General features: G+C 42.3%; 2 protein-coding genes across 2 annotated transcripts in view; one reads left to right on the top strand and one right to left on the bottom strand.

Annotated features, from left to right (window-relative positions):
- Nucleotides 1-6,158, top strand: part of sgpl1 (sphingosine-1-phosphate lyase 1) — a 44,625-nt gene extending 38,467 nt beyond the window's left edge. Inside the window, exons 13-14 of the mRNA XM_084321265.1 lie at nucleotides 1,620-1,740; nucleotides 4,505-6,158. Of these exons, the coding sequence (XP_084177391.1) occupies nucleotides 1,620-1,740; nucleotides 4,505-4,648 (265 nt within the window). The 3' untranslated portion in view covers nucleotides 4,649-6,158. The remainder of the gene's footprint in view (nucleotides 1-1,619; nucleotides 1,741-4,504) is intronic.
- A 145-nt stretch (nucleotides 6,159-6,303) lies between these two features.
- On the bottom strand, nucleotides 6,304-15,256 carry pcbd1 (pterin-4 alpha-carbinolamine dehydratase/dimerization cofactor of hepatocyte nuclear factor 1 alpha). Its single transcript, XM_084321266.1, has 4 exons — nucleotides 15,118-15,256; nucleotides 13,489-13,620; nucleotides 11,467-11,547; nucleotides 6,304-9,315 (listed from the first exon to the last, which is right to left on the bottom strand). The coding sequence occupies exons 1-4, from the start codon at nucleotides 15,118-15,120 to the stop codon at nucleotides 9,223-9,225; spliced, it is 309 nt and encodes a 102-aa protein (XP_084177392.1). The 5' UTR covers nucleotides 15,121-15,256; the 3' UTR covers nucleotides 6,304-9,222.
- Nucleotides 15,257-15,470: the final 214 nt, after the last annotated feature.

Here is a 15,470-nt window from a genome sequence, read left to right as displayed (position 1 = left end):
CTTTCGGTACGTCCAGAGTGCCTGTCTTTTCGGGCCGATTGCGGTGCCACTCTGCGACCTAATCCTGCTTTCATGCCTAAGAATATCCGGAGTTCCTTCCGCTCCCGGGATATTGTGGTTCAGGCGTTTCGTCCTCCTCCTCACACTAGTGAGTTAGATGCGGGCCTTCACCTGTCATGTCCGGTCCGTGCTTTGGGAATTTACCTCAGCCGTACTCAGGACTTCAGGGTTACCGACCAGCTTTTTGTCTGTCACGGTGGTTCTCGTGCCGGTAAGGCACTGTCGAAACAGCGCCTGTCCCATTGGTTGTGCGAGGGCATTGCCCTCTGCTACACGTTGGCTGGGCAGGATCCCCCTGGGGGCGTCAGGGCGCACTCCACTCGTGGGGTGGCTGCCTCTGCCGCTCTCCTGGGTGGGGCTTCGGTGGAGGACATCTGTGCTGCAGCTTCATGGTCCTCCCCGGGCCCCTTTGTAAGGTTTTACCTCATGGACATGACCGGGGGTTCTGTCTCCCATGCGGTTCTGGGGTCTGTGGCCTTTCCTGCTTCCCGTCCTTTGGTAGGGTAGCAGGAGTGTGTGGGTATGGGCCACAGTGTGTTAAGTCACATGTGGTTCCGCCTGTGCTGTGTGTTCAAGGGGTTCTAGTTCCTCCTTGCTCGCACTCCGGTGGAGTTGACTGCGCCCCCCCCTTCGTTAGGAAGGATGGGGTGACAGGACTCCCCAAACCCCTTGATGTGGGCTTACGGGTCCTCAGGGGGTACATTGGTCGGGCCTCGCGTCCGCTCTAACCCATATCTCGATAGGCTTAAGAGCGCGACGCGATAAGCCAAGTACGATATATAACGATAGGTTATGTATATAACCTAGTTATATGAGTACTGGCTGAGTGTCCCGCTCTTAAGCAGCCTGAGTCCCCTTGAGTTTTTTTTTTTTACTGGAAACGAGATTTTGGCGAGGAAGAGTGTATTGGTGACCATGCCTACTGTCTTATAGGCTACGCCTCCATAGAGGCGGGACCCGGCAGGTGTGGGTGTACTGGTTTTTATTCGTGATGGAGTACAATAGGTACATGAGATGAGGTATATCTCGATAGGCTTAAGAGCGGGACGCTCAGCCAGTACTCATAACTAGGTTATATACATAACCTATTGTTTCCTTCTGAAGCACAACTTAATGCCTCATCCTTCCAATCGGGACCATTTGTCACAGTGAGAGGTTCCACAGCTCAAGCAAACCCCCACAGGGCTTGTATTTTGGTTTTGCACTTCTCGTTCTTTGTTATTGGTATCCTATTATTATGCAAAGTCTAGGTGATGGATAAGTGCCGTACTTGGCGCACAGCGCGACGAGTGAGTGAAAGTTGTGAATGCATTTTTGTGTGCGTGCACGTGCGTACTTCTGCTCAGAAAAAACTGCTAGGACGGCGTGGTACCGAGTGGGACCACCACTGCATCACTGATTGTAATGACTGTTCTTGACCATTCTAATGACTATGTTCTTGACCATTCTAATGACTGTTTGTTCTTGACCATTCTAATGACTGTTCTTGACCCTTCTAATCACTATTTTCTTGACCATTCGAATGACAGTTTGTTCTTTTATTCCCTGCCATTCTGCAGCATCCACATCTGTTGCACGGTGCTCCACACCAAGACAGGCGTCGCTGATCATTTCATCTGTGACGTCAAAGAGCAGGTGGCTGTCATCCTGAAGAACCCCAATGAGAAGACCACAGGCATGGTGAGCTGAATGCTGCGAGCAGGGCTGCAATCATGCATCAATTTGGATCGATTCAATGGATGCAATATACATACATACTGTATATCAAATCGTAGAAAGATGTTAATTTATTCTAGTTTAAAGATTTTGGGAAACATTTTAGATGTATTATTATTAAGGCTGTCAATCTATTAAAAATATTGAATCTGATTAATCGCATGATTGTCTATAGTTAATCGCAAATTAATCTCATTTTTTATCTGTTCTAAATCTACCTTAAACTGATATTTTTCAAGTTTTAATACATGAGTAGACAAATGCTTGCTTTATGCAAAAACATGCATGTTTATTTATTGCCACAATGAGAAATACTGTCCAGAATCTTCAAGTAACTAAGATGTGCAAACTGCATTGTAAAATAAATGCTGAAATCATGACATTTTTATAAAAGCCCAACAAGAAAATAACAGATGGTCATACCAATTTACTAACTAACATTACATAGTAATGATTACTAACACAGTAGTGTGTTGAACTTTACACTTGAACTATTCATCCCAATTTTTTTGTTTAAGCAGCCATTTAACACAAAAGGATGACCCTCATGCATTACAAATTTGCATCAAATTCAAAACAAACAGTGATGCACAAAATAACTTAAAAGAAAATAATAATTTAAAACAATGAATAAAGTGTGCATGAAATAATAGGGGCAAGAAAAAGTTAGGAACTTTCGCCCACACAAGTGCTGAGGACTCACACCCCCACCCGCTCTCTCACTCTCCCAGCTCTTTCTCTCTTGCCCCTTCCTCATCTCTCTTTCTCTCTTGCCCCTTCCTCATCTCTCTCTCCCCTCTCTCTCACTTTGAGTCAGAAACAAACATAGTATCAATGAGAGTATTAATCTCGCGTAAAAAGAAAGTGCCGGTAAAATAATTTTGCGTTAACTCGTTAATAACGATAACTTTGACAGCCTTAATTATTATATCTCGACAGTAATCGATAGTACTGAAATAAATAAGATGTTTGACACAGAAATCTTAATCTGTCGTTACGGTAAGGGGCAGGAGCTAAAACGACGACATCAAACGAACGACCAAGTCAAATGATTGGAACGAGTGAGCCGTATCAAATCCTCTAGTGACACGCACGCTTGTTATGCGCATAACAGTTGTGACTAGGGCTGCAACGATTAGTCGACATAATCGACGACGTCTATCATAAAAACTCGTCGACGCCGACTTTTTTTTTTGCACAACCTATCTTTGTGAAAGTGGTTTCTCAGCTCTGGTCCAGCTGAAGACAAAGCAGAGGAACAGAGTGACCTCAGAGTTGCTTTGTCTACCATCACCCCAGACTTTGAGACTCTTGTCAGGAGCAAACAACATCCCCAGTTATCCCATTAGTTCCCTGGGATGTTAAGCTAAGAAGTCTGCTAAGAAGGATATTATTTATTATTATTATTATTATTTTATTGTGTTTTTAGCCCTAGTTGCACTTTTGTTGCAACCCCAGTTAACCCATTAGTTCTGCTAAGAGCCCGGAAAAGGAGCCGTGCCCACAGGAAGCATGGAGGGTGTGACAGAAATAATCGTTAAGATTAGTCGACTAATCTAATCGACAGATTATATTGGAGATATGTTGTTTGCTGGAGCCACTTCATCCACAACAGCGTACCCCGGTCAGAGAGCAGACACAAGAGTCAAGAGAACAGTCCTTTTGTATTTTTATTTAGGATTCTGTTGTTGAGTGAGGTGGTGGTGTTTCAGAGTGATTGGTATTCCAGAGTGGGTTTCATCCAGGTTGTAAGGCTGGATGGAATAGTGGGATATTGAGTGAGTGGTAGAGTGATTTCTGCAACACATAAGCAGAAAAGGAATTATAATACATAGTACATAATACATAATTAGCAGAGGTAAAGGTCATATGCATCATGCACTATACACTGCCTGCATTAGGCCGCTAGGTGACCCATATGCATGACCACGGCTAGTCGCTACCCCGTGCCATGCCCGGCCCATGCGGCCAACCGAGCCAACGCCAGTGCTGACATGCCAATGGAAATATGCCATATAGCATAGCCAGCTGGCTAGCATTAGCTCAATTAGCGGCACAGATCAAACACAACACAAAGCAGCAAACCCCAAGCCATAATCATACACATAAATCACAGCATCCCAACAATGCAGGCTACATATGACCTTTAACTAGCATAAACCACAGGCATTACATTGGATGCTGGTGATAACTTACTTCCTCAAGGACGCACTCTGTCTGCAATGGAAACACAGGTGCCGGCAATTCACCACCTGTATTTAATTACCAGACTAAGGACCCTTGGGCTGTCCGGAGAGATGCCTGACTAGGAACAAGAATACCCCCTGGGCTGTCCAAAGTAATGCCTGAATGGAAATAATAATACACAGTATGAAAAATAGTGGGGAATTTACAACAAATTAGTCGACTACCAAAATAATCGTTAGTTGCAGCCCTAGTTGTGACACAAAGGCCTGCTGCTAACACATAACTGCCTGCTAGCTACCTAGTGGGACGTGGTTTTGGAGGCATCCTGGTTTAATAGTTTTAATCGAATTCGGTTTAAGGATTTGAAGATATTTCTGTATAGTTCTGCTCAAAATCAACGTCCGCCTATTGATCATTTAAGGCCTTGTTAAGTTAAAATGTTTACATAATCTTTTGCCATCTGAAACTAAATGTGAGATGTGTGCTGCTTCCTTCTCTGCCTGGTCTCCCCTTGATAAAGGTCTCCGTTCTTGTGTTTCAGGGAGCGATCTACGGCATGGCCCAGTCCCTCCCAGACAGGTCTATGGTAACGGAGATCTCCCGGGGCTTCCTGGACTGTCTCTACAGCACCGAGTTGCCCAAGACTCAGATAAGCCACATGAATGGCAACGGTAAAGCCCACTGAAACGGTAGTGGGCCGGACCGGCCCGGACACGTCACAGAGCGGGGAAACCGAACCCAGTCTTCTCAGTTAATTACTCCAGCGGTTGCCTTATCCTACCCAACTATACCACGCTCAACGCACCTGCAAAGATTTTTTAAAAGCACAAGCCATCACGAACTCGAGGGAACACGCTTACATACTGTGGCGAGGAAGCACGCGGGAAATATGACTTGATCCAGATGAGTTTTAGTCCAATTGTTTGATTTTTGATATCATGGAAGATTGGAGGTTTGCTTTTTTTGTCTGTGTGTTTGTCCATTTCAATCTAGCTTTGTTTTGTATGTAATTGTGTGTCTGTGTGAATGCATCTTTTTATATCTCACTCAATCTCATAGAATTATTGATTTTAACTGTCAGTTACACGCTAACATTCGAGGCCTCTTTTCGTTGTTGTTTTCCTTGATAAACGGGAACATTTCATCATGCTGCATCACGTCACTTTTCAGGATGAGTCAGCATAACCACTGAGAGCGAGTTTAGAACCTGCTACTGCCCTCCATCTTAAAACATGGTGTACTGCTACAGACTGGCTGTTCTGCCTGTAGACTACTGTTGTTATTATTACTAAGTAATCCCTCTTAAGTCTTCTACATGCAGCACCAAAGCACTGTAACACCCTCTTGAAAGCATAGCTTATCAGGGTAAACCATAACTTCAAGCACCACACGCACCACAGAAATCACATCACTCCTTTACTTAATGTTTAACAATCGACTTCTCTTGCCACTTAACAGTAATGTACTAACTTCATTGTTCATTGTACTAACGTCGGGTTGTGTTACTTTGTATACTTAACAGTGGTCCACTTGTAGTTGTTTGCATTATAGAGCGATTTAGACAATGGGATCGGTGATGAGACTGCACAATATAGAACAGCAATTAACCATAAGGGATCTGTGTTCAAGTTTCAAGTTCAAGTTTGTTTATTAGTTGTCATAGTAAAATACAGAATACTTTATCATGAAATGCTTTTTTCTGTATGAGCTCCTGGGAGTGTGCTAGATACAAATAGATACAAAGTATAAAATAGAAAAAGTCAAAAGTATGTAAAAAAGCGTGTTGGATCTGTGTCTGTCTTGTCAAATAGCAGAGAGCAGAACGTGTGTAAAGGTGCGCCCATAGTCGAGCGGACTGTACACGGACTGGACTCTGCGGAGGTCCACTGGACTCTTTGAGCTTTCATAGTCGAGCGGATCTCCGCGGACCAATTTCCTACATGTCTCGCGCCTGCAGCGTTTTGTGTGACACCAAGTGGGCGCCGCGGACGTCCGCGCGTCAGAAAATAGGAGCTTCGCACTTGGACTCTGCTTCGGGTCTGCTTTGAGTACCCTTTGGGTCAGCTTTGAACCCGCAGGAGTCTGCCCCGTCTACGGTCCGCTCGACTATGGGAAGGGCTTAAGACAACTAATTTCCTCCATAGCCACCTATATACCGTCACCTACCGTCAGCTTGATTTAATGATTTGTTTGTTTGTGATTTAAGTTTCTTCTCTAATTACATCTACCTCACTTTCTACTCAATGTAATTGTGTTGCTTCTTCAGCCAGTAAAATGCATTCTGATAAAGGGCTTAGCGAAGACGGGACTAGTACTGTCCATTTAATTTTTTAACCAAACGATCAAGGGTTTTGACAAACTAGATCTCACATCTTCTTGCATGTGTTGATACTGCGACGAAACGGCAAGGTTTGCATTAAAAGTAATGGAAAAACATCCATATACTGTAACACCAAAATAACTTTTCCCGCCCTTTTTATTTTTTTATATATATGTTTTTCCCCCATTATTTGTGTTGAAATCATGTGTGTTTCCATTAGGTTATTTCCATGTTTGTGTGCAATACGTAACCTTTTCCTTTGTCGAGTGAGAAGAAGGTAAATGCTCTAATGTTGATACTAAGGAGAGATGTTGGCGTCTGAACCGTATCGTTGGATGAGTTTGTTCATTCCTAAGACGTTATGTGTGTGACCACTGGGTGTTTTTGTCTATTAATAATCACTACTTTTGTGTGTCGTTTTATTTTTTTATTTTATTTTATTATGTCTATCCTTTTTTTTTTGCATGCAGGCTTGAAGTACAAGTTCAGGCATCAGTCTTTAGTAGTCGAGAACAACCCTGAAATCCTTTCTCGCTGGTAGTCGGGTATTGTTGCTGACTGGTCCCATCTTTGGTGGTACGATCTCTCATAGAATCTTGAGACGCAAACATTCTAACAACGATGTCACGACGGCCAACTAGTTGTCTAAAACTATAGGTAGTTCTAGAATGGACTCGTCTCGAACCCCGCCTGTTGAGCGACAGTTGCGATTGGAGGATCGAGGGAAGAGAGGGCGGGGTTTGAGAAGGGTTTTAATCGATGTCTGGGTTGAAAGAGCAGTGAATTCAGCCAAACATGATCAAAGAAAAAAGATATCCACCAATAGACTGGAGCTCATGCCGATATCAAGATCCACATTCTTGATCCGTACATCCTGAAATACTGTGTTCTGTTGAGTCAGGATGTGAGAGCCACTGCAAAGAAAATACTATAATATTATCCATCCTATATAATGGGGAAAATACCTGTTTTGATGTAAATTCATCTGATACTAAGTTCCCTACAGACGATTGCTGCTTACACATAACAGAATTTAGTCATATTAATAAAGAATGCCATCCCTTCATATTAAACACACATATACTGTATATGAAATTATACAATGCCTGTAATGCCTTATGCTCTCGCCACAATCCAGTGGCGCAATTGACCTATCTCAAGCACCGCCCTCTTTTCTTGATCCTTCAATCACAACTGTTGCTTCTTTCGTGGAAAGAAAGCGACCGCTGCAATTGGAGGATTGGAAAAAGAGGGTGGAGCTTGAGATGGGTACATTTTACGGGGACTATAAATGAGCAGCGTTCACCTGTATGCCTTCACAGGCCAGACTGAGGAGGGCCTTTGGGAATGGCTTTTTTCTTTCTTTTTTTCCCCGCTGTTGAATATCCTCAGGGATTTAGCTTGGCAACAACAATTGTGAAAGTCTGACGCTCATTTTTAAACGTTTAAATGTTATCCCTTGTAATGTTATGGAAATTAAAAAGATCAAGTTCCTTTCTGTCTCTTGTGAGATCAGCGGTGTGGATTCAGACCCTTGCTTTGAAAAGGTGTTTCCTTACAAAGAAAACTACCAAGCATTTGTTTAGGTAGAAAAAGAAATACACTGAGCACAGAAGCACTTTCAAAAGGCAGGTCACAACAGCTGGCCAGTGCTATTATGCATTATGTATTATATAAATTAAATGAAATGCATTAAGGGAAGGTACAACCATTTAATATGAAAATAAATACCCTTTCACCATAACTGAATGAAACTTTACACAAACTTTAAACTTTACATAATACCGGTACACAATATGTTGTATTATGACCAAATTTAACATCCAAATTGGCAAATATTTCATTAAAGATTTCCATATAATACATTTTAAAATGTAAATGAACAGTATACATTATATATATAAGCCTCTGGCTATATCAAGCACCATATCAGATTTGGTGGCAGTATTGTGTTTTGCATAAAGGGAATGTCATTTTGAGAAAATCGCTGTTGAAAAAACATAATTTTCATAGCTGCTTTTGATGATTGTTTTATGTGAAACTACAGTAGATGTAGAGATGCAATATAACATCTCAAAATATCCCAATCCAGCCAAAACCTCCATTTTCACCGTAGTGTCTTGCCTTACCTGTGATTAAAAAGGTATTTTTCAGGTTGTGCTATCTTTCTTTCTCACAAGTACTGCATGCAGACAAGATAAACATGCTTTTTGAAACCACGTTTACTTGCTTTCACAGACAAGACTAAAACAAAATAGTTTGAACAGTTTGTTTTGGGGCAGGCACACGTGAACACAATGACATCAGACAAGAAAGGCACAATTTTTGCACATGAAATATGATGTGATGAGCGGAATGATGGGCTTGGGAGAAACAAATAATATATAGATATTAAAAAAAAGAAAATTAATACATTTTATAATAATATATTAATAATACTATTTTAATAACATATCATATTTGATAGGCCCAGTATTCCTATACTCACAATACACCACCGAGAACACACTTTTAAAAGCACCTTTAGGAGGTTTAACGTCCCCACACCATCACGAGTGCCACACATACTGTATCTCACAGTAAATTCAAAGTGACCTGCATCTCAACACTTTGGGAGGTCACGCCCCCCTAGCGATTTATCATAGGAATTGGTATATATAGTGAAGGCCTGGCTGTGAGTCGACGCTCAGGGTTCCTCCACCTCTTTGAGAAACGAGCGGGACCGGCGACGACACTGGGACATCAGGAGGGGCAGAGCGAGCGCGGGTCGACGACACTGGGACATCAGGAGGGGCAGAGCGAGCGCGGGTCGACGACACTGGAACATCAGGAGGGGCAGAGCGAGCGCGGGTCGACGACACTGGGACATCAGGAGGGGCAGAGGGAGCGCGGGTCGACGACACTGGAACATCAGGAGGGGCAGAGCGAGCGCGGGTCGCTCACAGGACAGACGCCTGGTCGATGAAGGTGGCCAGAGTGATGTCACGCTGAGACAGCCCCGCGCAGACATGCGTGCTGAGCGTGATCTGGACCTGTCGGAGAGCACAGGATGAGGGGTGGGGAGGGAGAGGAGGATGACGAAGGCAGCATGAGATGAAGGAGGGAAACATAATGCTGTATAAATACTGTAAAAGGGCTGTTTTTAAATTTTTCTTATTGCACTGTTTTTATTTCACAAGATAAGATACAATAAGATATTCCTTTATTGATCCGCTTGGGGGAAATTCAGGTGTCATAGCAGTAGGGCTGACCCTGAATCGATCGAAAGGAGCCGTAGTCGACTGTCAACCTCTTAGTCTAATGCAATTTTTTTTTTAAATAAAATATTTTTTTTTTAATCATTCTTTCCAAAAGCAAAGAGGCCTAGAAGTGTGGCTAACGCTAATGGCGTGCATACCAGCGAGGCTAACTGCCTAAGAAAACACTGAAGGCACTGAAAGAGGATTTCACCCATCTAATGAACACACTAGAGTAGACAAATATCAAGATGTATCCATCAGTGGACTAATTGCATGCTTTAGCAGAGGACAAGGGGCCTTCAGTCGACTCCTTCAGACATTAACTCAATCAGCGCCGGACCCGATGATAGTCGGGTTATCTCGCCGACCGTTCAGCGCCAGACCCGAGTATAGTCAGAGTTTCATCGTTATTTCTTTTATTCGATATTTCCATTCATTACAGGCACACGGACATCAGGGTTAATATGGGGAATCATCCTGAGAATGCCAAAGTGCCATACCGGCCACATCCACCCAGGTGGCAGTAACGAGCACCCTTTGAAACATTATATCTTGGCCTGTGCATCGATCAAAAGTCTCCGGTCGGATTTCTATTGGTCGGGCAAGGGGGGTTATAACAGTCGGATTGAGAAGCGTGAATTGCTCCCGGTGCATGATGTGTGGCGGATTATGTTGGCGACACGATCGACACCAATACTGGGACTCGCAATCAGATAATTGGAATATTCTTTTTGGGGTACATCCTAGTGAAGGTAAGGGCTATATAATATCAATCCAAGCATGACTTCACTTCGATCACAATATATGTGTGTAACGTTACTCCACAACGTGTGCCGTTGGTGACGATCAAAGCATCAAAAAACTACCCCCCCCCACCCTTTGAAACATAACATAATGAAACATAATATAGATGTGATTTCGAAATAGTAGCGTGTACAGGCGAGAAACGGCAACGTGTTTAGTGAATCGCACGTATTGCTGCATAGCGTCGTTTTCTGGGATTAGACAGGATTACTCTAAAACTATAGTCATATTCACCAGGGTATAAAACGAGAATGTATGGATGAAAAAATTATTAATTTAAAACATATTGAACGATAGATAGTCGATGTCAAATGGGCCATAGTATTGTATCCATAGCTATAATATAGTTATAGCCCTGCAAACCGCCACGTATTCCTATATTTTAGAGCGTCGGCCTTTTAACAACACATCACGCATATCGATGTGGCATCCATTGAGTTAAGCACTCCCCACAGCCCAAATGGAATGAAGAAAAAAAAAAATTATATATATATATTTTTTGCATTCAGGGGGGTAGTCGACTATTAGTCGACTATCTGTCAATTTCGGCCAATCAAAGTCGACCAACCAAATCCTTGAATCCTGTGAATATATATTTCAGTTAGTTAGATAGTAAATTATATTGACCTATTTGTTTACACTGCTTGTGTTGTTTTTACTACCTGTATCCCCCCCCCCTTCCCCCATGCTGCTATGATGCCTGAATTTCCCCAAGGGGATCAATAAAGGAATATCTTATCTTATCTTATCTTACTCGGGGACAGCCCTACATAGCAGCATGGGGGGGGGGGGGGGGGGGGGTACAGGTATGGGCAGGGTAATAGTAGAAATACATAGATATAGACAATCAAATTTGATCTGAATATAAAAATATCTATATTAGAAATCAGAAATGTATTTCCTTGGTACTGTAGTCTTGTCCCTTGCACTCACTCACCTTTTGGCCAATTTCAATGTCGGTGATTAAAATAAACACATCACACTGTTGCACTTATTGAAGTTGCACCGTATAAGAGCATCTAAATCAATATCTATAATGTAATGTAATATACTATTAAAAACACATAGAACATTATCTTCCTTGGGGAAAGGTTCAATGGCAGCTCATATTACATGGCGTGTTTATTTTGTCTTGTATACCTTATTGTAGACATTAAACCACTCAGGGTGATGGTCCATTTTCTCCGCTTGTAAAGCCACCCTGGACATGAAGCCGAAAGCCTATGAAGACAGAACGACAGGTTACATAAGATAATATCAGAATTAAAGTAAAATAAAATAAAATGGTAAGATAATCTGCCAGAGCAGTAAGAACATCTAGTTTGGCAAGCGTTCTTGAAATAAGACATCTAGGGTTCTCGTTCTCTTTCTGTTTACTGCAGAGTGGAGGGACTGGGAGACCCATGTTACTGACCAAACACTCTATATCAGTGATGGCTGTCAGAATGTAGAGCTATTTAACACTTATTTTAACCAAAGAAATATGACTTACAGCACCTTTAATATTTCTGTGTAAACAGAAACTGGTCATTTATTTATCATTCATTCTCAATTATTTGTTAACAGGTTAGGACAACATAATATATATATATTAAGGCTGTCAAAGTTAACGCGGTATTAACACGTTAACGCCCGATTCAATTAACGCCACTATTCTTTTTAACTCAGGATTAACTTTTAATTTTTTTTTTTTTTTATTATTACTTTTATTTTTTAACTAGACTTCACTCAGGTGTATTATTGATGCTCTCATTGACACTATGTTTGTTTCTGAAGTGTGTGCGTGTGCGTGTGTGTGTGTGTGTGTGTGTGTGAGAGATAGAGAGAGGGGGGGGGGTGAGAGAAATGAGGAAGGGGCAAGAGAGAAAGAGAGCTAGGAGAGTGTGTGTGTGAGAGAGAAGGGGGGTGTGTGATTACTCAGCCCTTGTGTGGGTGAATGTAACAAGTTCCTAACGTTTTCTTTCCCCTATTATTTCATGCACACTTTATTCATTGTTTTAAATTATTATTTAATATTTTCTTTTAAGTTATTTTGTGCATCACTCTGTTTTGAATTTGATGCAAATTTGCAATGCATGAGGGGCCATCCTTTTGTGTTAAATGGCTGCATAAAGGTGCAAGCATTTGTTGACTCTCATGTTGATAAGAGTATTAAAACTTGGAACTTGAAAAAGATCCGTTTAAGGTAGATAAAAAAAATAATTAAAAAAGTGATTAATTTGTGATTAATCGCGAGTTAACTATGGACAATCATGCGATTAATCAGATAAAATATTTTAATCGATTGACAGCACTAATATATATATATTATATTGTTATAGAAAATATTATATGTTTCCTACTTTCCTATTATTACAAATGATCTTTACAGCTTTGTACAGTCAGCATGTTTTACCTAGTAGGCATGTTTTTGCCTAGAAACCGTTTTTGCCTGAAAACCATTTTATCGACCCATTCTCTCACAACAAGAATGTGTTAGATTCTGCCTAGGCCCAGATGCAACATTTTAACGACCCATTCTCTCACAACAAGGTATATGTCTTAGATTCTGCCTGGGCATAGGTGCAGCTTATCTTTCCATACTGCACCCACCATGAGAACTTCTTTGTTTTTCCCCCACGCCAACCTTGTGTAGGTCTGACCACAAATCTGTCTCTTTTCTGGTCAGACGCTCTACAATACATGGTACATTGTCTTGTCTCTGACTTCTGAGATCACAGAAATAAACTATTTAAAAATGGTGGGGGTAGTGTGAGCCTCCCACACGTTACACCTCGGCAATGAGAGTCCGCGCTGGCAGGTGAAAAGATGTGACAGGCTGCCTCCTCGTGTATCGGAGGGGACATGTGATGCAAGGCTTCTATCCTCCCTACAACCGACGAGTGGGGGGCATATGCAAGCAATGTTCAAGACAGGGGAGGGGAGAATTGGAAACAGCGAAATTGGGATGGGAGGAAAATAGAAAAATAAGGAGAAAAAGTGGATCAAAAAAATAAAGAAAGAAACAGCTCGACTCTCTCAATTTCCACAAGCTCACTGCATTTGCTAAATAAGCATTTCCCACAACAATAATACTTCCTGAATTGAAAATGAATGGACCCAAAACTTTGCTGCAAATTAGACAATGGGTGCAAAAAAAGGTACAATGAATGCATTAGGAACCTGATTGAAGTCCTTAAAAAGGAACTCTTTGTAAATGGCGTCCCTCCCCACGACCTCCACCCACTGGGCGTTGTGCAGCAGGGGTAGTAGGTGAGCCCTCTCCTCCTCCGTCAACCCCTGGATCTTACCGGCCTGGAGGACAGAAAAAATGTGGACAATGGGTATCGTATCGGTATTGGCCGATACCCAAACCCAGGTATCGGTATCGGGACTGAAAAAGTCGGATCGGTGCATCCCTAAAGCAAACAGCAGCAGCCAGGTTACAAGGGGCAGTTTCGCAAACACAAACTGTGATTGGCTGCATTGGGAACCCCATCTGGAAACAATGAATGAGGGGGCTGCATTCCTAGTTTAAGCCAATCGTTCTGTGTGTGTGTGTGTGTGTGTGTGTGTGTGTGTGTGTAGGTGTGTGTGTGTAGGTGTGCGTGTGTGTGTAGGTGTGTGTGCGTGTGTGTGTGTTGTGTGCATGGGGGTGGGGTCTTATTCTGCCTCATGATCTCTTCAATAGAATTCCTATTCTGGACACATGATGCAATGGTGGATGGTGCTGCCTGATTTCTTAAAGGACCACGCCAACATTTTGGGAAATTAGCTTACCGTCTTCTCCAGAGAGAGACAAGAAGATAGACACCAGTTTACTCTCTGTGCGTTCAGTAGAAAGCTATCTGGCTGCATGTTAGCCTAGCTTAGCACAATGAATGGAAGCGGACATGGCCGGTTAGCCTTCGGGGAGAAGTGTTAGTTGGACAATGCCTAGGCTAACCGGCCATGTCCGCTTCCATTCATTGTGCTAAGCTAGGCTAACATGCAGCCAGATAGCTTTCTACTGAACGCACAGAGAGAAAACTGGTATCTATCTTCTTGTCTCTCTCTGGAGAAGACTAAGGTAATTTCCCAAAATGTTGGCGTGCTCTTTTAAACTCAATTCTGTTTATTTCCTAAGTAGCCTACCATTACGAAAAACACACTGCTATTTAGTCCACATTTCAGAGTGTGCTCCTTTTGGATTAGTCTGGAGTCAACATGCATTATTCTGTCTTCAAACGGGCTTTTGAACCCAAAGATGCAAAGCAAACAGATGTCAGCCCCGACCCCCTGATAAAGCCCTATTGCATCAACAGGTATCACTATAGCAACAGGCTGATCTCCACCAAGCCATTGTATGAGATGAGATGAGGTTTAAGCCTGCTTTTGTTTGTGCTCCCCCCCCCCCCCATTGTATTCAAACAGGCATGCAAAGGAAAATAGGCTCCGACTAGTGCCTGTATTTGTGACACTCCATTCTTGACATAAATAATTGTATTACAAATTAAAAAAAAATATCTCCTTTCAATCGTTTTCAATTGCAGATAATTAAAACTGCAATTTGAGATAATGACCAATATTTCTAGTGAAAAGCCATTTGACATGTGTGCCATGCACATCATCTACATTAGTCTAAGCTTTTATTCATCACACATGATTATCAATCTGACAATAAAACATACAGATGGCGAGTCCTCTTGTTTTAAGTCAGCAGAAGTCAACAGGTGTGTGTTTGGATGTGTCAGGCGAGAGTAAGCAGCTACTGTGTCTGTACTGGATGGCTAGCTAGTCAATGAGGATAACAAATAGAGGCAGAGTACTCACCATGTTTCTAGGGTATGCTGCTCGCACAGAGTGGGGGTTAAGCAGCTACAACACTGGGATAAATAATCTTCCGCCGCAGTCAAAGCAGCTGGAAAGCATCCAAAAAACAACCAGTATGCAATAGGGCGCCCACGCACAGTCACACACAGAGTACAAGCCCCGAAGCCCCGCCCTTGCGGCTCTGCAGATTTACCCTACTCAGTACATGAGCTGCAGGACCGCGTTAGCTGTCCCCGTAGACGCCTGAACAGAAATGGTTACTACTGATTGATTAGAATCAGAATCAGGAATTTGATTTGGTCGTTTTTGGTGCGACATTAACGGACAGATAATAAAATACAAAGGTGGAATAA

The sequence above is a fragment of the Notolepis coatsorum genome (assembly GCF_963971535.1).
Source record: "Notolepis coatsorum genome assembly, chromosome: 9".
NCBI classification, from domain to species: domain Eukaryota; kingdom Metazoa; phylum Chordata; class Actinopteri; order Aulopiformes; family Paralepididae; genus Notolepis; species Notolepis coatsorum.
This window is presented reverse-complemented; position numbering and strand designations above follow the sequence as displayed.